The sequence below is a fragment of the Plasmodium vinckei genome (genome assembly GCF_900681995.1).
Source record: "Plasmodium vinckei vinckei genome assembly, chromosome: PVVCY_08".
Lineage (NCBI taxonomy): Eukaryota > Apicomplexa > Aconoidasida > Haemosporida > Plasmodiidae > Plasmodium > Plasmodium vinckei.
In genome coordinates, this window is record NC_051300.1 from 475,975 (window position 1) to 501,419 (window position 25,445).

Here is a 25,445-nt window from a genome sequence, read left to right on the forward strand (position 1 = left end):
GTGTAAAAGAAAAAATGTAAAATAAAAAAATGTAAAAGAAAAAAATGTAAAATAAAAAAAAGTAAATAGACAAATATATGCTTGCAAAAAAATTGTAATATAACCTTACACTATTTAATAATTTTCCTACGTATCAACCTTTACTAAATAAAGATTCAGAATATCGAATATTTCCGAGACTATAAATAAATATGATTGCATAGCAATTATTTCAAGTGTTTTATTTAAAAAAAAGGATAGAATTTTGTTTAGCTCATCTTTGGAAAGGCTATTTATTTTACTAATTGTAGGATTATTGTCTTTATCACTTTTAATAAAATTTATAAATAAATTCAAATATGTTTCTTTTTCATCATCCAATATGTCGTATTGTTGTTTTTCTGTATTGGTAGTAGTATTACCTAATTTTTCTTTATTAGCATTTTTGATAAAGTTTAAAAATTTATGAACATTTTTTTCTTCAAAATAGTGAAGATAATTTTTATTAAAACTGTCACGAGTGAAATGGTGAATTTTTTGTGACAAGCTAAATAAGTAAGAACATAATTTATCAACGTTATAATTATATATTATATTTTTTAATACATTTTTAAAATTCATAATATCTAATAATAGTTTTTTTAATCGATAATCCATGTTAATATTATATTTTTCTTCAAACATAAATGAATAATTTGATTTTTGTAAATTTTTCAATATAAAATATATATCATTATAATTATTAATAATATAAATATATTCAAAATTATAAGGGTTAATTAAATTATTTATTGCTTGTCTTTTACAATTTTTAACACTAATATAAGAATAAACTATGGAAGATAATAATAAATCTTTATAATTTTTATTTGTGTAATATTTCTTATTATATGTAACCTTTTCTTCTTTGTTCTTATCCACATTGTCGCTATATCCATTTTCATCATTTTTTTTTACTTCAATCTTTTCTAAATTTTCTATTACATCTTTAACAAAAATATTATTAGCAAAATTTTTGGTTTTGATTTTTTTTTTTTCATTATTTAAGACAAAACCATAGCATATACATTTACATTCTACATTTTTTGAAAATATGTTCATATGTTTGTAAATTGAAAAAATCTGCATAAAATGTTTTTTTTGATTTTCATCAACAACATAAATTATTTTATCAGCTTTTTCAAAATAGACTCTATAATATATAGCAGCTAAATCTATACCTGCATATGTATAAGCTATATCATTTTTTAAAGTTAAAATATTATAATTTTCTTTCAAAACATTCATATCTCCATTTTTTAAATTGTCATATATTTTATCATCTACTTGTACAACCTCATAATAGTCTTTATCATCATTGTCATAATTATTTATTTTCATTTTTTCAGTCTCTAAAATTTCATCTTTTTTTTTTTTTTTAAAAAGGACACATAATTTATTTCCAAATTTAAAAAGAATATTTTTCTTTTCCATTTCTTCTAAAACTTTAGGAACATATTTCACATAAAAATCTTCCCCTTTTTCAACTAGTTTATGAACTTTAAATTTTCGAAGAATCTCATCATTTTCCTAAAAAAAAAAAGTATAATTACAATTAAGCTCTACTAAAATAGTGAGTCATATATATAGTAAAAAAAAAAAAGAAAAAAAAATGTCTTTTTAATTAATTACCTTTTTTGTTTTAGAACAAAGAGTGTTCCATAATTGCATAGCTTTGTCATCATATTTATACATTAAAGATAAAACATGTTTAGCACAATTTTGAAATAGAGGACTCATAGAGTATAGTTGTTTAGATATTTTATATGCCTTATCAATATTATCTAAGTTTACATTTTCTAATTCGTTCATGTTAAATTTTTCATAATAATCATAAAAATTGTCCTCCTCTAAGTTATTTAAAATGTCTAAATATTTTTTAACAATTTCTAAATTTTCATTTTGTTCTACAAAAATATCAGTAGAACAATTATTATTCTCTTTAACCTTTTCTGAAGTTTGTGATAAACAAGATGAATTAATAAAAGATTTATTACACCCATTTTCAGACAAAAAAAATATATAAAAAGTTATGACCATTGCTATATTAGTATTCCAATTTCCAATATGATTTCGATTATTTACATTAAAATTAAAATAATCAAAAATATTACTTAATGCATTTCCTAAAAATAATGATTTTAAATGACCAACATGCATATGCTTTGCCATATTAACTCCACAATAATCTAATACTACATTTTTTTTTTCATTATTTTTTGTTTGAAAATCTTGTTTATTTTCATTTAGTTGATTATGAAATTCATAAAATTTTGTTTTTATATATTCTTCTTTTACTCTTATATTTAATATACCATTTGAAGATAATAGTATATCATCAATTATGTTAGAACATTCATTTTTTAAACCCTCAATTATTTGTTGTCGAAGATCTTTACGTTTATGTTCATCCCCATTTGTAGGAATACCATCAATAAAGTCTCTATCGATGTACATAACTATTCCTGATTGATATTCATAATCATCATAAAGTTTATTATCTTCTAATAAATATTGTTTTGGTATCACTAAATTTTCATTTTTTTTTATTTTTTTTGCAACATTTTTAATTGCATTGTTTATTATTTCATATATTGAGTCTTCCTTTTTTATATCACTATCCGGATTGCTATATAGAGAGGAATACAAATGTGTATTTAGACTATTTATTTTTTTTTGTTTATTTTTCCATTTCTTTAATGGTATTATTTTATTTCTTTCTAAATATGCGTCTATATATTTATTTTTGTTGTTAGTCTGATTATATAAATAATTACTATCATTTAAAATATGACTCACTTTTTTAAATTTAAATCCTTCCAAAAAAAAAAAACCAAACCACACCATAAACACCCACCTATTCATTATCCATTATACATTTCATCGATTTTTAATATTTATCCATTTACATATAATTCATATTATCAATTAAAATAATGTAACTAATATGTCACATTTTACTTTATTATAAATTTGTTTATCATTATTTTTAATTAACTATAATCATACACTTAGCTTAAGCAACCTTACAAAAAAAAAAAAAAAAAAAAAAAATTTAGCATGAACCGTTCATGTAAAAAATGGGAAAAATAAAATATCGCTTGCTACCAAATAACATATTTACAGAATAAATTAAATATATATAATGATCAATCTTTAAAAAATAAATATTATAATCCTCAGTATAACCCAAAAAAGTTAGAAAATAAATAAGTAAATAAAATTATAGCATATTACTAGAAATGCAATTTAACCCCCAAAATTTTCAAAACCATGCGTTAAATATTCAACATAAAAATAAATCATTTTTTTAACACAAAGTTTTATAACAATTTCTACATTTTCTTTCTCTATATATCACATATTTAACTATTACACTTTTGTTTCAAAATACAAGACTAATCCTTTAATTTACATTACATATATGTGGTTATATATAAGCCTCCTGGAAATTGTTTCACATTAGTATGTAAAACACAGTGTTCCATGCTGAGGATAAAAGAACAAATAGAAATATAGCAAACGAAAAAGGAAAAGAAAGTATGATAACAACCCAACATATGAAGGGATAAAATAAAAAGTTGATAATGCGTTTCTTTAGTTTATTGCTGATAATAATATTTATATTAATAAAAATTAGTCAATCATTTAAAATTATGAAGATTGTTGTAGAAAAGACGAGTGGATTAAATGTTGTAGATAAAAAGTTTAAGCCCAAATATTTTATAAAAAATAAATTACGATTTGTATCTCCATATGTTTATACATATAAACTATTTTCCAAAAAAAGATGGTTTGGAAAAAATATAGTGGATGTATTAGCTTCTGAATTTTGTGCATACAATACAGATTACTTTTTAGAGTCAATAAAAAAAGGGTATATAAAAGTAAATAATAAAAATATAACTAACGATTATATAATTAAAAGTAATGATTTTATTGAACATAAATTATTGTTATTTGAAAAACCAGTTTTATATAATAAAATAATAATTTTATATGAAGATGAAAATTTTATTTGTGTAAATAAAGTGGCTAGTATGCCTACTCATCCAGTTGGCTCTTATCAATATAACTCTCTCCTAAGAATTTTACAAAATTATATTAGCCAATCTGGAAAAAACGAAACTCAAAATAAAAACGACAATGAAATAGACGATGTTATCAAAATCGATCTTAATTTAAAAAAAAATAATTTTCATGTTTTGGATACAATATATACACACTGGAAAGAAAGCAAAGAAAAATCAAAATTTAAATTCTCAAAACAAATTTTAAATAACGATAATTATGAAGAAATAAATGAAGGAAATAGCGAAAAAAAAAAAAAAAAAAGAAAAATTTATAATAATGGACAAAATTACCTGAACGATTCAGGAAATTTTAATAAAAAGCTAGCTACAAATTGTAATGAAAATAAAACGGAGCTCACCAATGTAACAAATGAAGAATCACCACTACTTAATAATGAAGTGGAGACAAATATAGAATCGAACATTTTGAAGAATGAAAAAAGTGTGTCCCTTGAAAATGGAGAATGTTCTACCAATTTATGCGATAATAAAAAATTTATTAAAAGCGAAAAAAAAGAAATAAATTATAAAGTAAATAGCTCGAAACAAAATGAAATAAATTATAAACTAAATAGCTCGAAACAAAATGAAATAAATGAAGATAATAATAACAAAGATGATTCTTATATTTATACATTACATAGGTTAGATAAATTAACATCAGGAATTGTATTATTTGGAAAAAATAAAAAATTTTCTACATTATTTTCTGAATATGTGTGTAATAATAAAATAACAAAATCTTATATAACACGTGTGGAAGGTGATTTTCGAAATTTGATTAAAAAATTGATTAATGAAAATAAAATATTACAAAGTCATAACGAAAATTTTAATGAAGATGATGAAATAAATAATTTATATGAAGAGTATTGTAATAATAATGGAATAAAAAATAATGATATATATCAGTTTAATGGTGATCCAGTAGGTTCATTTAAAAATGATATATTTTTATATCGTAATAAATATAAAAACAATGATAATAAAAATATTGAAAATAAAGAAACAGATTTAAAAAACTTATTTAATTCTATAAAGGAAAATAATAAATATGCAGAAGATCTTTTTGATATATCCAAATTTGAAGATGATCAAAATATAAAACAAATGGATGAAGATTTTGAAACTTATCATAAATATTTTGTCATAGATTTTGGGTATATGTATTGTGAAGATAAAAAATTATTAAAATATGTTTTTACAAAATATAATAAAGAAAATTATCAGATTGCTAATCAATATTCTATAAAACCTAGTGTAACCAAATTTATGTTTTTGTCATATAATAGCCAACTTAATGAATCACTTCTATTATGCCAACCAATGACTGGAAGAACCCATCAGATTAGAACCCATCTAAAAAGCTTGTCTTTCCCTATATCGAATGATTCACATTATAATCCAAATGTTGAAAAGGAATACATGACAAAAACAGAGAAATTATATTTTGAAAATCAACCAAATGGGGAAAGTAAAAATATAGAAAAATATTCATACTATCCACTTGTTCCTTTTATGAATACCTCATTTAATTGGCTATATGATGATAATATAAATTTAAATAATATAGATAATGAAGAAAATTTAAATAATTATTTTTTTAAAAATTTAAATAACTCTACTTATCATAGTTCAGGAATTTTTCTACATTCATTTAGATACACATGGGATCAAGTATTCGATATTTTTACTCTTCTTCCAAAGTGGTGTAATTTATTTTATATTCCAAAATCCCTCTTCATATTTTTGCTATATGGCTGTTTGTCGACACCCAGCAAAATTTGTTAAGTTTGTGCAAGATGGACAGGCAAAAAATGCCAGAAAAATGTCAGAAAAACGTCAGAAAAACATGACAAAAAAATGACAAAAAAATGACAAAAACATGACAAAAAAATGACAAAAACATGACAAAAACATGGCAAAAACATGACAAAAACATGGCAAAAACATGACAAAAAAATGACAAAAACATGACAAAAAATAAACGTATTGCAAATGGTCACATCTAAGTAAGTAGAGAAAAGAAAGGATAGTGGTTCTCCTAAATTAACAAGCTGAATAATGCTCTTTCAATTTTCCAACAATTTTTATCTTGCTTTAAAGCTACAAACAATGTTATGTTTTAAAGCCGGAGTAACATCATCAGATAAGTCGTCCATACTTTCTATCAAGTCACTATATGAAATTTTATTTTTTGTATTTGGATTAAATAAAAATAAAGAAGAGTTGTCAGATATAATTGTACCATCTTTATCACTGGAAGGATCATATTCCCTTTTTGAATTATTTAAGTCGATATTTTTAGAGTTTTTTTTTTTCTTATTATTGGAATTATATTTGATTTTATAATGAAGCATATTATTATAATTATCATTATCAAGACTTACATTTGTTTTTGATGTACTATCATAAAGTAAAGTACTTTTTTTGTTTTGATTATGCTCATAATCAGATGAAAAACCAGTTAAATTCATTTCATTTTCTTTAAAATTTATTTCAGAATTTTGTCTTAACATTAGATCTTTAATACATTTTCCTAATTCTGTATTTTTTCTGTTTAAATGTGTAATTTCTTTGAATAAATTTTTTTTTTTTTTTTTTTCTAAAACTAATTTATCTTTTGTTATTCTTAATAGGTTTTCCGTTTTTTGTGAATTTTCTTCTAATTCTTTAATTTTTTTCTCATTTAAATTTTGTAAAATATTTTTTTTTTCTAACTCTTTAGTTAGTACCTCTAATATTTCTGCTAAATATTTTATATCAACATTTGTTTTATTAATTTTGTCTAAAAGATTTTTTTTAAAATTTCCAAATCCAATATCTTCATCCTTTAAAATATTTAATTTGTTTAGCAAGTCATCTTTTTCTTTTTGTTTTAATAATATAGATTTATTTAATTGATTAAGTTTTGAATTTAAATCTTTTATTTTAGATTCATTTACACTTTCTCTCTTTTCAATTTCATATTTTTCATCTTGTATTTGTAAAGTTAATTTTTCATTTTTCTCTTTTTCTATAGCTAGTTTTTTTTCTATCATTTCTAATTGGCTTTCTATTTCTAACATTTTTTTTTTTAATAGATTTTTTTTTTTTATAAATTGTTTTTCTTTTTTATAAAACACTTTTTCTCTTTCAAAATGTTTTAACTTTTCTTCTTTTAAATATTCACTTATTGGGGCTGTATTATTTTTTACATCCTCTTGTAATTTGTCATATTCTTTTTTATAAAACTCCTTTTCGATTTCTAATTGATTTTGTCGATCTAACATATGTATATACAATCCTCGAATTTTATTTGTCTCATTAAATTCAATATTATAATCTTTTTTTTTCGAATATAATCTTTTTATCTGTCTATATCCACTTCCTATTTTTTTCAACTTATATTTATTCCATATATTTCTCTTCCTACCATTTTTTCTATCACTCTCTGAAAGATTATCTTCGTCTTCCTTATTACTATCTAAGGAATTGCACAATCCTTTTTTGTTTTGCCCAAGTGCTATACTTATTTTTCCACTTTTTCCATCGTTTGTAATTTTCAAATCTTTCATATGTAACTTATTAATTTTATAAACTTTTTTTCCATTTGTAAGAAAAGATAGATGAAATATATTTTTCTTTTTTTCTTTTTCACTAATATTTTTCTCAGATTCATTTTGGTTTGATACCTCATCATTTTCATATACAATCTCAAAATCATAAATATATTTCGAACAATTTTTTCCTTTTTTTTTATTAATAGTAAAATGCCCTTTACCTTTTTCATTAATTTTTAAACATAACTTTTTAACCCCAACTGTTTTGTTATCCTTTGAAAATTTTCGTATCGAATTTGATTCCAATGATGAAGAGGACGAAGAAGATGATGGCATATCTTCATTCACTTTTTTAAACCCACCATTTTTATCTTTCTCTTTTGAAAAACTATTTTTGTTATTTTTATTTTCACCCTGTGTAGGACTGCTATTATTCAATGAAGTTGGTTTTTCCTTATTATTACAATTCTGATTATTTTCAAAATTGTGCATTTTTATCAAGTTGTTACTATCAGACATATTAATAGCTTGTTCTTTTGTCTGGTTTGTACTTTTTTTTTTTTTTTTTCTCATTAATGCTTTATTACTTGAGCATGATTGATTTCGATGTTGACGTGACTCACTAAAACTTTTTCTACTCGCATTAAATTTATTTAATAATATATTATGACTACCTTTTTTTAAAAAGATAGAAACAGAAGATGGTGATTTTTTGTTGTAAGAAATATTATGATTGTTGTTATTTTTTCCATCTAATTCACTTCTATTAGTATAAAGACTATTAAATGTGGGGTCACTATTTTTAAAGAATTCATTAAATTTTAGTCCCATATTATTATATTTTCTAAATCCTTCTGAATCACTTTCTTTTTCGCTAGTCGTATCGACTAATGAAACGGTTGAAGGTGCAGTAGATAAATCATATGTTTTGCCATATGGGTCATTAATATTTTCAAATAAATATTTCAAAAGTTTTTGTTTCATTTTTTCAGATATATTTAATTCCTCCATTTCTTTATCTATATCTTCAACATTTAAAATATTTTCACTTTTAACACTATCCATATTCTTTAATTTTAACATTAAGTTTGAAAATATATCTTGTGATGCTTTATCACTCAAATTTTCGAGATCATTCAATTTAATTAAGTCTAAAATTTGTTCTAGTTCATCCTTTTTTTTATACATACATTTTAAAAAATTCTCGTCTCGTTTTTTATTAGATATATTTTGATTCACTAGTACATTGTTTTTTTCTCCATCTTTTTCTGCATTTTTTTGTATCATGTTGTAAAAATGGGTTTCATCTATGTCCCCTATATTGTCATTACTTTTGTTAGATAATAAAAACATTATATATTTAAAAAAAAAATTATTTAATTCTTCCGATTTTTTTTCTTTCCTTTTACTACATCTTGCTTTTACAATATTGGATATGGTATTATCTTTATCTATTCCTAATTTGGTGTTTAAAAAAATTATTTCATCGTCTAATTCGGCTATTTCATTTTTTATCTGTGCATTAGCATTATGAGCTAAAGACAGGAGTATTTCTTTTTCCATTTTTCTTAAATATTAAAAAGAAAAAAAAAAGAACTAAAAAGAAACAAAAAAAGAAAAAAAATCAAGTTAATTCATTGAAGTAACTATACTATTAAGACGTTACTTCATTGTATCTATCTTTTTTCTTTATCTACATTTGCCAATTTAGCAAATTAATGGCTTACAACACAAATTATTATAATTAAATTCAACAAATTTTTTTAACCTTTTATAATATTATAAAATATCATATTTACAATTACACACATTAATTAATAAAACAACATCTTTAAACATAGACAAAATGGTGAACAAATTTAAAGAAATAAAAAAAAAATAAAATAAATAAGTAATAAAAAAAAAGGCATTTAAAATTATATACCGCCTAAGAAATGTGCACACATATACGTTTTTTTGTTTTATTAAAAATAACATATTAATAGTTAGATAAAATAAAATATCCCATTGTATATGGTGTCCAAATTAATTATAAATAATTTTAATAAAAATAAATTTGTATTAAAATGGTGTAATTTTATCAAATAATTAAATTATGATATATGAAAAGGAGATAAATTTTTACAAAGTAAATTATAAAAATAAAAATAAATCATACTCTTTAAAAATGTACGAAAATTCGGATTAAATAAAACAATTGTAATATATAGTGTATATTTTTTTTTCCTTTATAAATTGAATGTTTCTTAAAATGTTTATATAATATATTTGCACATAATACAGTTATATATATCTAACAAAATATATTGGGCTCTCCTATATATGTTCCTTAAAAAAAATGTTAAATTTTACTTTTTTCTCAATGTTATTACAAATTTGTTAAAAAAAAAAGAAAATTCAATGTTCAACAATTTTCCAATAAGCTTAATTTTATGAGTTGTTTTACACACATTTATGTGTTCCTTAATTTTACACATTATAAATTTTTTGTGTAATATGTTGTACTTTTCTATTTTTTTTACACTATAATTTTTTTTAAATGGAAGAAAAACTTAAAAAGAAAATTATGATAGTTAAAATTATGAACAGTCAGCTATTAATTAATTACATTATGAACAAGTCAGCTATAAATTAATTACATTATGAACAAGTCAGCTATAACTTAATTACATTATGACCAAGTCGGCTATAAATTAATTACATTATGAACAAATCATGCTATTTAAAAATTTCCTGTTCCTCAGCTGGTTAACTTTTTTATATTATAAATTTAATTTAAAATGAGAGAAAAAATATACCCAATTCGCTACAACGGTTTATAATTTTTTTTATCATAAATAATAATTATGCATATGCATATGTATATTAAATATATTTATTGTGCATTCCGTTTTGCTGATAATTTCGATTTTCCTTTATGAGGGGGCGCACACTTTTTGTCCTCGTGGCCAATGCCCCCACCACCAAAGAATGTACCTGCTATAGTTACATAAAAATATTTCTCCAAAAAAATAAATATAAATAAATATCATGAGTATGCGAAAAGGTAAAATATAGGAAAAGGTTTCCATATATATATAACTATAAAAATGTACAAAATTTAAAACATACAATTATGTTCACTTGATATAGACAAATATAAAATGCGTAATTTATAGCATTATTTATTTTGCTTATTTTTAATTGGTTTGAATTTAAGGAAATAAAAAAATTTATAATTAGTTATGGCAATCAAAATTGTATATAAAACAATTAAAAAAAAATATTATTCATAGAATTATTATTGTATACAATGTACATACTATGAATAAAAATAATAAAATTGTTTGTAAAAAAACCAAAAATAATACTTGAAAAACAATCGTTCAAACGGAATAAAAATTAGAATGTATATTTTTTTTTATAATTTTTATACTAAAAACATATATTCATGAAAACTTCAGGAAACTTGGGATGGTTTGCTTTCATTTTTGAAAAATTCGTCCGTCAATGATCCTAAAGCATATTTATAAAAAGCAAATTTCATTCGTAAGGATCCTGGCCAATCCTTATAATCATCTATATCTTGAGGTGCCTTAGGATTGTATTTTTTCATGCTTTGAAACATAATTTTTGATACTTCGTCATGAAACATATCTATTAGTTCTTCTGTCGTTAAATCTGGGTATTTCTCTTTGCTTGGTGGATGCACCTTGGGAAGCCAATATGCCTTTAGGCTGATTGACTGAAACTGAAAAGGTGAAAAAGGTGAAGAAATAAATGAAGGAAAATGCAGGAAGAAGCAATAACTCAATAGCCATTTTACACATGTACAGTACAGAAATATATTGAAATATAGATAATCATTTATTAAAATTTTTTTTTCTCTTACAGTGCAAAGCATTAAGATAACCCACCAATCATATGGTATGCTATCATATGCTGGGTTTAAGAAGTCGTATTTATATACAATCAAAACTGGGGTTATTGGAAGTAATGCGTTAAATGCCCCTTTTTTTAGGGATATAAGTTGTTTACCATTAGTTGTAGTACCTTCTGAGAATATAACAAATGATGGATAATTAGAATCTTTTTTATTAACAGCTAATTGTCTTTCTCGTATATTATCTAATGCGGCTTTTCTATCTTCAGCTGTTTCTCGTTGCACACACACACATTTTAAAACTCTAATACTTAACCCAATAAAAAAATCATCGCGTATTGATCTTTTTGCAACAAAACTACACGCATGTTCTTGAATAAAATAAAGTGGATCTAATGCTGATACATGATTTGATACTATATTTTTGGGCCATTCATTATCACATAAATGCTGATTTTCTATTCTATTTACTCCCATCAACCATAAAAGAATTCTGCACACTCTTTTCAAAATGATTGAGTATATTTTTATTACAGTGACATTTTCTTCGGTGTCATTTCCTTTATTACTGAACAGTGAAATAAATGCTTTAAAAAAAAAAAAAAAAGAAAGAGTGTGAAATAGTTGAAGGGGTATAAAACATATTCATATATTTGTACATTCACATGTTCAAATATTAACATATATATGCGTATCTTACGCACTTACTGGTTATTGATAAATTAAAAATGGCAAGAAGCATCACTAAGACCACTTTCCAAGGTGCCTGTTAATAAAAAAAAAAAAATTATAAAGTATGGATAATAATGTTGATAAATTTTTATATGGGAATATTTATTTATCTATTATATTTTTTATAATTACAACAAAAGTGGCTCCATACATCAACTTGAAAATACTCATATTAACTAAATCTAGACGTTCGAAAGCAGCATAAGGATGAACATTTTTAGTATTTTTGACTGGAGGTTGAACATTAATTTTATCAGCAGGGAAATTCTTTAAATCTAATTTATAGAATAAAAAATACATTTTAAGAACATATATAACTATAATAGATATATATATAATAAGGATACAAAAATATATATGATATTTATCCCATTCCCATGGCTTATTATAAACTGTATTTAAAAATAATCTCAAATGAAACCCAAATAAAATTTGTGATATCATATGATATTCGAGCTTCTTCATCATATGTCCAATTTTTCTCTTCTTTATTTTTCCCATTGTATTAACTTATTTTTAACGTTGTATGGTCATGAATGATTTTGCAAAAAATAGACATATATATATATATATGTATTTGTGAGTCTGTATATATACCGTACTCTTAGTGAATAATTTTCAGTAATTTATGTTTTATTTTAAATATGTTAAATTATAATTAGGCTAATAAACATATGCTATTCATTAAAGCGGAAACGTAAATATTCTCAGCTTATTAATAAGGAAATTTAATAATAAAACTAATATACTTACTTATTACATGATGTGAAAATACGCAAATGTATCGCAAAAAAAAATATTCACAAAATAAACTGATTATATATATTAATTGTAATCTCTAAAAAATGTATATAATATTATTTTATGTATTTTTATATATCATTCAAATGTCGAATTGGGCATTTTCCCAAATTTACAAAAAATAATTATAAACCATGATGATTATAATTATTTTATTTAATGATTATATATATATATACCTTCTGATTTTACTTAATCACAATAATACATATATATTTTTAAATGAACAAAAATTATATTTAGTATCAAACACTTTTGTTACAAATATAAACTTGTTTTTAAACGAATAGCGCTATATTAATGTTGGAAAATATATTTCTTTATATTACTACAAATATATGTTTTTATCGAAATCCAATTATATAGCCAATACATGCATTACTCATTTTGATTAACATAATAAAGCACGCACTGTCAAATTTTCTATAATATAATAACAAATTATAATAAAAAAAAACTATATTATTCAATTAATTATAATTTGAAATTTATAGTTAAATCATTTTTTATGAATAATGAAGAAATAATATATAACAAAATTTAAATAAAAAAAATGTATTCCATAAAATATTATTATGAATTTTATTTTTACTTGTTTTTTTAAAATTTATACAAATAGCATACAAAAGCAATTAATCTAAATGTATTAAAAAAAAAAAGTTAGTGGAAAACAATACTCAATATACTTTATCTAATTTATATAACTATTTTTCCAATCTAAAAAATACAACCCTAAATATCGAAATATAACTTTTCGGTAAATTGGAATTGTTAACTTTTTATTATAAATGTGTTTTCATTGTTTATAACAAATTCATATTTCTTTTTTCTTATAAAGCCAAAAATACCACTTTTAGCTAGATATTTATTAAAAAATGGCTAGTTGTTCATATTTTTTTATTACATTATTTTATTTTAATAAATTTGGAAAATATATTATTTCACAATTTAAGTGAGCATTGTGAATATTCTTAAAATGATCAGAATATAAATATATGATATTAAAAATTATTTATGTAAAATGTCTTTATCCCAAATGTGGTGAATTATCAAAGTTTTGACAAATTATACAAAAAAATAAAAATGCAAATAAAAAAAAATGTAAAGTACAAATTATATTTGGGGGAAAAAAAACATATTTGTTATGTATGTTCATAATTTTTTTCAATATTTTTTTTTTTGCATATTTGTGTATATGTATTATACAAATATAAATAAGTGACTTATTCCTCCAATAGTTCCTTTAAATTGAATTCTACAGCATACATTAATTTGTTGGGGGCTACTTTACGTATCTAAATAAAAAATGAATTAATAAAGAAGCATCATATGTGTATATATTTGTACAACTACACTATGTTACTATTTTTATATGGAAATAATTTTCCATAAAAAAAATAAAGATAGCAATATAGTGAATTAAATTACGATATAAAATAGTATGTAAATAAATAATACAGTTGCAATCACATTAGTTTTGTACTTACCTCTGTAACTTTCATTTCTTGGGGTAATTTCTTAAAATGGGACATAATACTTTTTTTTGCATATTCATAAAAAGATTCGGGATTGGAAAAATAATAACAATGAATAAAGATATTTCGTATTCTGTCATTTTCCTTTGGTTTTTTAATTTTTTTAAAGACATCCAAAAAGTCTAAAGCAAGTTGTGGTAAATTCATTAATACATGTATGTCATTGTAATTGCTAAGATTTATGTCGATTTTAAATTGGCTCTCCTGATCATGTGTATTTTTATTTTGGTCTTCCTTAGTACTGCTGCATATATCACTACTACTATTCCCTACATTACATTTTTCATTTTGAATATTTGTATCAACATCCAAAGTATAGTTAGCAATGTCTTGTTCGTAATGTGCTGGATTATTATTTTCATTTCCCGACATAATTAACTGTTTTTTTTTTCTATAAATATTATTTTTATTTTCTTTTTGTTTCTTTGCTGTAAGTGCATGATCTTTGCTATTTATGATATCCATAGATATATTTTTTTTGTTTTGTTCATCTATATACATAGTTAATATATCTGGGTTTTTTACTGAAAAAATATCTAAATCTATCATTTTTTCAATAAATTGTCTTCCATCCAAATTATATGTTAAAATATTTTTTTTTTTATTAATATCTATATTTATATTCATATAATCATATGCATGTTTGTTAATATCATTAGAAAAACATAAGCAACTTTTTGAGCTTAGCAATAAACTAAATATACCTACACCACCAAAAACATCTATAATAATGGAATTGTTTTGAACAATGCTATAAATTCGATCTCTTTCTTTTTTTAATTTTGAATTCCAATACATCAATTCATAATTTACTTTAATTTTTATATTATTCTCCTTTAGTTCCGTAATATAATTTTGTTCGCCAGCTAAAAGTTCAATATTAAATGTTCTATGCACATTATTTAGTATATCTTTTTTATTAATAACAGTTTTGATGCTTTTATTTTTATCTAAAATAACTTCTGCAATTATTTTTTTACAATCTTCTAATTTATTACAAAAATTTAAATGTGCAATATGTCCAACAATTTCAAATTTATGTATTATTTCATTAATCGATGGAAAAATTTGTCTTAAAACTTCTGATGTGTTCATATTTTCATATCCAAAATTTAATGTTACTACTTTCATTTTTATATCATTCTTTTTTATCTCATTAAATAATTCTTCAGTATATTCCAATTTATTTTTGTTATATATATTTTCCATATCTATATATTTCTTATCATCATTAAGTCCATAAATATTATGCTCATCATCATTATCCATTTCATATATACTTCGTTTTCTCTTTATACTATTTTTTTTTTTATCATCATTTATTTCTATATTGTTAAGGTTTAAATGAGATTCATGCTCCGATTGAAAGTCTTTGTCTTTATTTTCATTGTTTGTATTATCAACACAAATACTTTCCTCATTTTTAAATAGGTCCTTTACAACTTTATTAAAATAGTTGTTCAAAGGAACTAATCTAAATATATCATCCTCAGAAATTTCCACGATATTATTATTTAATGAAATGTTAAGGTCTTCATAATTATCAGCTAGCTTTTCATCCACTGTTTCACCTTTTTTTTTTTTTTTTTCAAAATAGCTGTACATATCTTTTAATATACTTTCACCATCTCGATCTTCGGTTACATTTTTATAATCATTATATACTAAAACCGAGGGGAACTTATATATATTTAATAACCAAAATTTGACATATTTATTTTTTAAAATATTATTTACTTTATATTTATTCACTAATAAGCAATAAGCTTCTTTACTATATTTTAGTTTCTCCTTAACATCATTCAAACTTTTTATATTTGTTGTATCCATGATCTGAAAATTATAGAATGCTCTTTTGTTTTTTTTTAATAGGTGAACATAATTAAGGAACAAAAAATAAACTATAAATGCTATTTTGAAAAGCATTAAACATATTTTTTTAAATTAATTTCATAGTGTGGTAGTAGGAAATTATTATGAAGTTAGTTAAAGTTGAAATTGCTGCTATATTTACAAAAATATTTATGCATGTTCTACAACATTATTGTATGTGGAATATACAGTATATACCTTTTCTTCTTTTTTATACCATTTATTTTGATATTTTAATTACAATTTTTCAAACCTTTATTTAAAAGTGACTACAAATTTTGTAACGGAGAAAGAAAAAAAAATATTAGAATAAAAATAAAAATTTCTTTTTTATTTTCCCAAGAATAATATGCTATATTGAAGAACACCGTTACTTTAAAAATTCCATCTAAAGGAATTGAGAGAAAAAAATTGAATCAAATTCATGTATATAGTTATGCATACATTTCATACTTCAGCTAATAAAATAAATCAATTTTTATTTTGTTATATTTTGCCTGTACATAGCTAGCCAAAATTTAAAAAAAAAAAAAAAAATATGGAAATTTTTTTTATAAGTTAGTCTTTCTGATTTTTATTTTGTAAAAGGTTGCTCTATAATTATGGGGCTATAATCCATAACATTTGCAAATACATCGTTGCAAGGATCACTATTTAAAGTTATTTTTTTTCAGCATAATAATGATAAAACTTGCTTTTGATTTTTAACTATTTTATTTGTATATATTTTGCTTTTTAAATTATTTCGAACAATCATTTTCCCTACTATTTTAAGTAATACCCTTTGAGAGTTGTTGTGTAACGGCATGCTTATAGAGATATGTGTATATAATTATTTTTCAGATTTATAAAAAAAAAAGTAATACTAAGATAGTTCCGTTTTCGATAAGAATAATTTATAGCCAATTGATTTTTAATCCTTTTCTCACTTGTTTTAAATACAAGCAATAAATAAGAATATTTAAAAAATAAGTCAAATTTTTAGGTTGTCATAATTATAAGTAGACATTATTTTGCATTTTATATTTTCTATAGAAAAGGAGAAAGTATTTCACTTGCTTACGAATAAATATTAATATAGGTATTATATAACTATTTCACAAATCAAAACAGAGTAAGCCCAACTCGTTAAAAAGTAAACATTATATTTATGGGCATACTTCTCATAATTATTAACATGATTATGACAAAAAAATATAGAGAGAAATTGTGCATAGTAAGTGCACACATACTATAACATAAAAAAAGTAAGGTTACAAATATTTTATATGAGGGTATTTTCTACACTATACCAAAGTAATAAAGTTGTATGCGCATATAATATAATTTTTTACATAGATTGACATATTTTTATTATTAATCATTTCCAAATTAAACTCTTATATTTATGAAGGTATATATATATAAATGAATTAAATATACATTTGTTTGGTGGTCTATTTTTCTGCGAGTTGTATATACCCAATGATGTAACAGTTTTCATCAAATATTATTATTTATAATACATTATGAAGGTGTTATTTTTTTTTTTTTAAAGTGGACATATGTTTTTCCAAAATTTGCTATCTCTTTAGCATTACACATTTTCCTTCATACTCTATATTAATTCTATTTTTGTCAATATTGTTATAATATTTAAAAATATAATCCGTGCATATATATAGGAGTTATATAAATACATATATATGATATAATATATGGGCATAATTTATATTACACCTTTTCTATGTATTTGGAAGCACTAGTAAAGCATATTAAATTTTCATGGGAATTTAATAATGTAGTTGTTTTATACTATTCAAAAATAACATATTTAATTAATCTTTTCTATGTTTATTCATTTATTTGTCCGTTTAGTATGTATAAATATAACATATAATTTTTTATTTTACTTTGCTATATACCATCATTATAAATAGTTATGTGCACATTTTTTCATTCCGTATTTTCTTTCATATTTTATTTGTTTTTTTTTATTATATTTTCTTTTATGCAAAATCATAAAATTTTGTTGTGTGCGGTCTAGACAAATTATATAAGGAACTACCACATAATATATACGTGCATATATACATTATATATATGTATGTACAAATTTATATAGATTTTTTAGGAAATATATAATAAATTTATTTTAAAACATTCTATATTTTACCTTATAAAAGTATTTAAAATATAAAAAAAAAAATTCTTCCGTTTTTCCTTAATTATATATATGCATGTTGCTATATATAGAATAAGTTTGTTATATTGAAATTTTTTTATAATAACAATAAATATATATATATGTTGTTAAATTTTTTTTATGGTTCCATTTTTATGTAATTTTTTTACTATATTCAAAAGTTTATAATTATTTTTATAATTTTTTTTAATATTTTTTGTGTATAAGTGTTTGCTTTCAAATTATTTGAAAAATCAAATTTAAAGATGGCAAACACTGGAACTACCGATTTAAGTTGGCTACCTTCCGATGCAGATGGTAAATATATATACTATAAATTGTTGTAAATATATTATGTAAATTTATTTACACTATTCTATCATCCCCTCCACTAATCTGCACATACTTTTTTTTTCACTATCAATTAAAATAATCATTTTTCAGAGCAGCTAGCTTTAGGATTTAAAATTGTGACCAATGCATATAAAACAAGAGTAACATCACAAGAAGCAGAAATTAGATCTTTAAAAGGACAGCTTACCGAAAAACTCGAACAGGTTCTCTTATATACTCTACAACAATTTTATACGACCTTCCATACAGCCATATGCCAACACAAATGTGTGCACATGTTTATACACATAACTACTTCTTTTTCTAATCCTCTTTAGTTATCGTCTATTCAAAAAAAATACAGCAATTTGGAAGTACAACTAATTGAATCAACTCAAAGAGGAAATCAATTATCCGAAGAAAATAAACAACTAATCTTTACAATTAAAAAAGTAAATAACATAAAGCAAAATCAATCTAAATTTGTATCAACAAAAATATTCACAATTATATAAGAAAACTATAAATTTATTATTATTTTTTTTTTTTCAGTTGAACCGAGATATCGATAGATTGGAAAATCTAAAGAAAGCTGTTCTTAATTCGATTCAAGAAGAGCATGATGTTGAAGATGCTCATAAGGTATGCAATAAATGTTTGGATATACATGCACATAATGAAATAATTATTACTATTTTTTAATTGTATTTTTGTCGGTTTGCTTAATTTTTTTTTTTTTGCAGTATTACTCAGCTGATGACATGCTTCAAACAACTGCCCCAAGAACGATGCTTGAAATTAACGGAAATGATGACACATGCCAAAACTTAATAAACAAAATTGTTAACTCTGATGCTCATAGTATTATAAATGGAAATTTTAATTCCCCTTATTTAGGAAATACGTAATTTATGAAAAAAAAAAAAAAAAAATATGGCTTGATCTTTTTAATTTTTGTCTATTCTCCTACATTTATTATCATCTTACATTTACTTATCTATTTTTATAGACCTGTGATTGAGAAAAACACAGACGGAAAGGCATTTTTTCGTAATGCACGAAGTAGATTAACATATGAACAGTTTAATCAATTTTTAAGTAACATAAAAAAACTAAATAATCATCAACAGAAAAGGGAAGAAACATTGAAAAAAGCTCAAATAATATTTGGGGAAACAAATGCAGATTTATATGAAGAATTTAAAATATTAATATCAAAACATTCATAAAAAAAGTTATAAATATATTATGTTAAATAGATTCATAATATTATAGTTACACAAATAATACATATTAATAAAGTATGATTTTTGTTTTGTCTTATTCCTTTTTTGTTTTATAATTTTTTTGTTTTATAATTTTTTTGTTCCATTTTGTTATGCTTTGTGTGATGCTTACGCCAATATTTTACTTCCTATGTATTAATAAATTAATCATGTCTTTAATTTTTGTATAATTTTATAAAAAATCAAGAATAGCACACAATTTTTATATACTATTTTATAAATAGCGAAATGCAATAATACTGTCCCAAAAATTCTGACTAAGCAATAATATATTATAAGCAATTCATGTGTATTATGAACAATTCATATGTATTATGAACAATTCATACATATTATGAACAATTCATAAGTATTATGAACAATTCATAAATATTATTGCTTAGTCAGAATTTTTGGGAATTTTCAAAACAGAATATTACAAATATTGTAATGTAGGAAAAAGTTCGAAAACTATTTTTATACAAATAAGTTGTCTCTTTTAATTTTAAATAAATATATAATATTATATACGTATTTGTTCTGTTTTTATATTTCCGATGTTGTAGCTTCACATCGATTGACACTATTTTTTTTCTCAATCTTTGCATTGTTAGGTTTAAAATTATTTATATTTAATATGAAATAATAAAAAAATGTTAAAAATTGGAATGGATATTTCAATGTGGCGCTATAAATGGAAAAGACATAAAAATTATTTTTTTCGTAATATTCTGCTAAGAACACCCCTATTTTTTGTATTCTTATTTGTCTGAACAATTGAGTTTATATTATATTGTTCATTTTCCTTTAATAAAGCATAATTATGTTTATTATCATTGTTATATTCGCTTATTATATTTGAAATATAAGATGGTGACACATTTTTATTACTACTCTCAATGTTGATAATATTTCCACTTAAATTATTAGCATAAAATTGTTGTTTATAATCAAGAAGAGGCTCTATGTGAAGTTTTAAATTCTCTTGTTTTATTTGATCAATATATTTGGCACTATTTAAATGTATGACACTGTTTGAAATTGTTTTATAATTTTCAGGGGAACATACAGTCACAATGTTATTTCCAAAGTTTGATGCATTTAAAAGGGGAGAATTATTGTTAGCATAAGTATGGTTAATTATTTTATTTTTGTCATATAATTGGTTATCCACATTATTAATACTATTTGTGTATATATATTTTACTGTATCATTACGTAAAATCGGATTTTTATTTTGTGTTTGACTAACTAATATTTGTGATTCTGTGGGTATAGAAATATCAGGAGGTTTATTTTTTAGTATGTTTTGGACTTCATTTAGTGCACCTTTTCTAGACCCTAAATTTGTTTCGACCTTTATTGGCTGAAAAAATGTTTCATTTTGGTTATCGCACTCCTGATTTAAAGATTTACAAATTTCATGAACACCACTATTATTTAAACTAATGTTGTTTAAATTTTGGGGAATATTTCCAGGATAATTATTATTACATTGAAGGGTATCAATACTTTTTTTATCATTTATAAAATTAAACTCATTATTATTCCATATATTTGGTGTTATATTTTTTGGAATATCTTTATTTAATGTAGGGGCTAGTAAAACATTTTTAGCGTCTTTTCTTGTTATTTCAGATTGATGTGAATTATCTATTTTATTTTTTAAACTTATATGCATATATTTTTCTTTATTTTTTTTATACCATTCATAGCTGATTAAAATATCCGTTTCGTCATTATGTTCTTTGTTTACAATAGTTCCAGTCAAATTAGTATGATTATTCTCGTTTTTATTTTCAGCATTTTCAGCATTTTCAACATTTTCAACATTTTCAACATATTCAACATGTTCAACATTTTCAGCATTTTGAGTAATGTTTTTTGAATTATTAATTTCTAAACCCAATTGACAACTCTTATCATTTTGATGGTTAGGTAGTGAACTTGTTTGGTTCAGGCAATTTTGGTGTTCTACATTTTTTTCTTCCTTATTTAGTATAACTGATTCTAATTTGTTTACTTGATTATTATAATGTAGGCTTACATTTGTAGAAATTTTATTATTTTGTGTAGATGCATCAGTAGGACTATTGGGATTTATCTCACTTTTTAAGTCACTGTCTTTTGTTTCTTCATGAATAAATGCTTCACTACTATTTAAATTATTTAAAAATGAGGAACTTAAATTTAATGATTCAATATTTTCATTACTTAATATATTTGAATTCCCCCAATTTTGCATAAATATAGAATATAAATCATCTTCTTTAATCTTTTCAATTTCATTTTTTTCTTTAGTTATATTTTTTATCATATTTTTATAATTTGTTTCATTAAAATTTAATAGATCTTTTTTTATTTCGTTTGGGACTCTATGGTCTGGACTTTTATTTATACTTTCTGATGATACGTTGTTTTGCTTTTTTTTTTTTTCAAATTTTTTTTCAAATTTATTTTCAGTTTTTTTTTCAATCTTATAATTTCTTCCTACCTTTTTCGCATCAATATAATTATCACTATAACACGAAGAACCAATATCATCAAACTTATAATAATTTTTGTGGTATTTTTTTTTTAAAGATTTATTATAATATTCATCGTAATCACTATGTTTGTTAATAGCTCCATGATTATGGCTTAGATCGTAACTATATCTGTCTATATCTTTTTTATGTTGGTTTTTATTTTTCTGCTTTATTAATTTATAAGTAAAATCTCTATTTCCATTATTTTCATGCACATAATCTATGCAATTCCCCATATTTTGTCTCGGAAATTTATTGCATATATCATTAGGCATGTCTAAATATTTTTCATTCATTGCGTTGAAATATGTATCAACATAATTTTTGTAAAACATTTGATAGTTGTTTATGTTTGGATCGTTTATTCCATTGTTATTCATGTAATTTAAATTGTGATTATTTGGAAAATTTTCCATATGGTTGTCATAATGCTTGTTGTAATAAATATGTTTATTATTAATTTGAAGAATTATATTTTTTAATTTTATATTTTCGGATAGTAAATTATTATTTATTTCTTTTTCTTTTGTAAGTAATATATTTAAGTCTATTAATTTACTATTCAATAATTTTTCTGAACATATATACATATCTACTTGTTTTTTTAATTCATCATTTTGTTTATTAATTTCTTTGTTTCTATTTACCAACTGTTCATTGTTATGTTTATGATTATCTAATAATATTTTCATCTCATTTATTTTTTTTATTTGAATTTGTTCATTTTCTTCATACATTATTTGTTGTGTTTCCATTTCAATACGCAATCCTTTTTTAGCTTGTTCTATCTCCTCGTCCTAAGAAATGCCAAGAAAAATATATTAATTATGCAAGTCACTATTTTATTTAAATGTCTCTACATTTTTTTATATTTTTACCTTATTTTTTAGAAGAAACTTTAGGGTTTTATTTCTTTTCATTTCTTCTATATAACATTTCTTATATTTACTTAATTCCTTTCGAATTTGTCTACTTTTAAAACTTTTTGAACTTATGTTTTTATCATATTCTTTTTCATTATAGCCAAAATCTCTTGATTTTATTTTTTTTTTCTTTTTCAATAGGTAGCTATTTTCCTTTTTGTTTTTACAAATAACTAAACTACTATCATTATGATGGTCATTACTCTTTTTTTTCGTTTTGTCTTTTTTCCGAATTCCACAAAATTTTGTATTCATATTTGTTAAATCGGATAAACACATTTCGCTCGATAATTGTTCAGCACAACTATCTGAATCAGCCATTTCAGAGTTTTCATTTTTTTCTGAACAAGTCATATTTTTTGAAGAATAATCTGATAATTTGGATTTATTAAATAATGAGATTGAACTGGTATTCTCCGTATATTCGCTATCTGTTTTTTTTTGAGAACGTTTTTTATGCTTGCTCTTTTGTATTTTCTTCTTCTTACTATTACCACTACTATTTTTATTAACATTTTTTTTCATAGTTTTACCTGACTCGTTCATATTTTCTAAAATAGCGAGTATTTTTTTTTTTTTTTTTTTTTTAACATTGGGAAAAAGTTCTCGATCTTCTAGCATGATCGATTTTAATTTATCAATTAGACAAGCCAATTTATCATTTTTTTCTGAAAATTCCGAATAAATTTTTAATAACAATTGGTATACATAATCAGTGAAAATAAGAAAGTGGTTATGTATTTTTATTTTAATATTTGACGATGAAATATTATTTTCATTTTTTATTAATATTAAATTTTGTTTTAATTTATTTATTGTATTATTCAGAAATTCTTTTTCTTTAATTAATTTATTTATTAAAATATCTTGTTCATTTATTTTGTCCTTTAGTATTTTATTCATTTTTGTAGTATCCCTTTTTATTTTTTCTAAAAATCGAACCATATATATTTCATTAGTTTGTTTTTCTATTTTCAATTTAAGAATGTCTTTAAAAATTCGATTAATATTATCTATACAATGCATATCATTACAACAATTTGTACATAATATTTGTTGTGTCTTATTTATAAACACTTCTTGTATTGTTAATATAAATAGTAATCCTTTTTTACTAATACTTTCAAAAATATTTTTATTATCATTTTCTATTTCAGCTTTAAAGCTATTAACTGTATTCATAAATGAAAATATTTCAATACCTTTTTCTTTATTACTATTATTTTCAAAATTTTCACTTTGAACATTTTGTAGAACATAATTTGTTTTTTCTACAGTGTTATCTATTTTTTCTAGCTCATCAATTTCGTTTTCCAAACTTGGTAATGTTTCATTTATTTCATTAGTGACATTATACGAGCATTCCTTTTCATCGCATACTGTACTAATGCAATCATAATTAGTCTCACTGTTTTCAATGTTATTTTCTGTATCATTACTTATTTGTTTATTTATTATTTCATTTTGAGTTTGGTTTGATTCGGCCATTCTATTAATGCTTATGCTTAAAGAAGAACCAACATCTTTACTTAGCACCTTTACATTTCCTTCTTCATTATTTATTATTACTTGATTAAATTCATTTTTATCAATTAACGTGTCTTTTTCATTGTATTTATTTTGTTCAATTTTTTCGCTTTCGTCACTACATGTTTTATTTCCCTCTGGTGTTATTTTTCTGACACCGCTACTCGTTTCACTTCTATGATCTATTGAATTATTATTTTCATCTAATTTTAAATTGATTGGCATTATATTTGACAATATGAATGGTCTCCATTTGTGGCTCAACCAAGT

The 25,445-nt window shown here is 22.4% G+C and overlaps 7 protein-coding genes across 7 annotated transcripts; 2 read left to right on the forward strand and 5 right to left on the reverse strand.

Moving 5' to 3' along the window:
* Positions 1 to 126: 126 nt before the first annotated feature.
* PVVCY_0801230 (arginine--tRNA ligase, putative) lies at positions 127 to 2,883 on the reverse strand (the record flags this gene model as incomplete). The annotated part of the gene is made up of 2 exons (XM_008626926.1): positions 127 to 1,548; positions 1,651 to 2,883. 2 exons carry the CDS (start codon positions 2,881 to 2,883, stop codon positions 127 to 129), a joined length of 2,655 nt encoding a protein of 884 aa, XP_008625148.1.
* A 791-nt stretch (positions 2,884 to 3,674) lies between these two features.
* On the forward strand, positions 3,675 to 5,882 carry PVVCY_0801240 (pseudouridylate synthase, putative; the record flags this gene model as incomplete). The annotated part of the gene is made up of 1 exon (XM_008626927.1): positions 3,675 to 5,882. One exon carries the CDS (start codon positions 3,675 to 3,677, stop codon positions 5,880 to 5,882), a length of 2,208 nt encoding a protein of 735 aa, XP_008625149.1.
* Positions 5,883 to 6,181: 299 nt separating this feature from the next.
* Positions 6,182 to 9,196, reverse strand: PVVCY_0801250 (conserved Plasmodium protein, unknown function; the record flags this gene model as incomplete). Its single annotated transcript, XM_008626928.2, has 1 exon — positions 6,182 to 9,196. One exon carries the CDS (start codon positions 9,194 to 9,196, stop codon positions 6,182 to 6,184), a length of 3,015 nt encoding a protein of 1,004 aa, XP_008625150.2.
* Positions 9,197 to 11,072: 1,876 nt separating this feature from the next.
* On the reverse strand, positions 11,073 to 12,728 carry PVVCY_0801260 (phospholipid or glycerol acyltransferase, putative; the record flags this gene model as incomplete). The annotated part of the gene is made up of 4 exons (XM_008626929.1): positions 11,073 to 11,363; positions 11,505 to 12,082; positions 12,204 to 12,261; positions 12,360 to 12,728. The coding sequence occupies 4 exons, from the start codon at positions 12,726 to 12,728 to the stop codon at positions 11,073 to 11,075; spliced, it is 1,296 nt and encodes a 431-aa protein (XP_008625151.1).
* A 1,523-nt stretch (positions 12,729 to 14,251) lies between these two features.
* On the reverse strand, positions 14,252 to 16,489 carry PVVCY_0801270 (met-10+ like protein, putative; the record flags this gene model as incomplete). The annotated part of the gene is made up of 2 exons (XM_008626930.2): positions 14,252 to 14,323; positions 14,516 to 16,489. The coding sequence occupies 2 exons, from the start codon at positions 16,487 to 16,489 to the stop codon at positions 14,252 to 14,254; spliced, it is 2,046 nt and encodes a 681-aa protein (XP_008625152.2).
* A 2,376-nt stretch (positions 16,490 to 18,865) lies between these two features.
* On the forward strand, positions 18,866 to 20,161 carry PVVCY_0801280 (conserved Plasmodium protein, unknown function; the record flags this gene model as incomplete). The annotated part of the gene is made up of 6 exons (XM_008626931.2): positions 18,866 to 18,917; positions 19,044 to 19,156; positions 19,271 to 19,384; positions 19,485 to 19,574; positions 19,676 to 19,836; positions 19,942 to 20,161. 6 exons carry the CDS (start codon positions 18,866 to 18,868, stop codon positions 20,159 to 20,161), a joined length of 750 nt encoding a protein of 249 aa, XP_008625153.1.
* A 748-nt stretch (positions 20,162 to 20,909) lies between these two features.
* Positions 20,910 to 25,400, reverse strand: PVVCY_0801290 (conserved Plasmodium protein, unknown function; the record flags this gene model as incomplete). Its single annotated transcript, XM_008626932.2, has 2 exons — positions 20,910 to 23,522; positions 23,604 to 25,400. The coding sequence occupies 2 exons, from the start codon at positions 25,398 to 25,400 to the stop codon at positions 20,910 to 20,912; spliced, it is 4,410 nt and encodes a 1,469-aa protein (XP_008625154.2).
* Between the last annotated feature and the right edge of the window lie 45 nt (positions 25,401 to 25,445).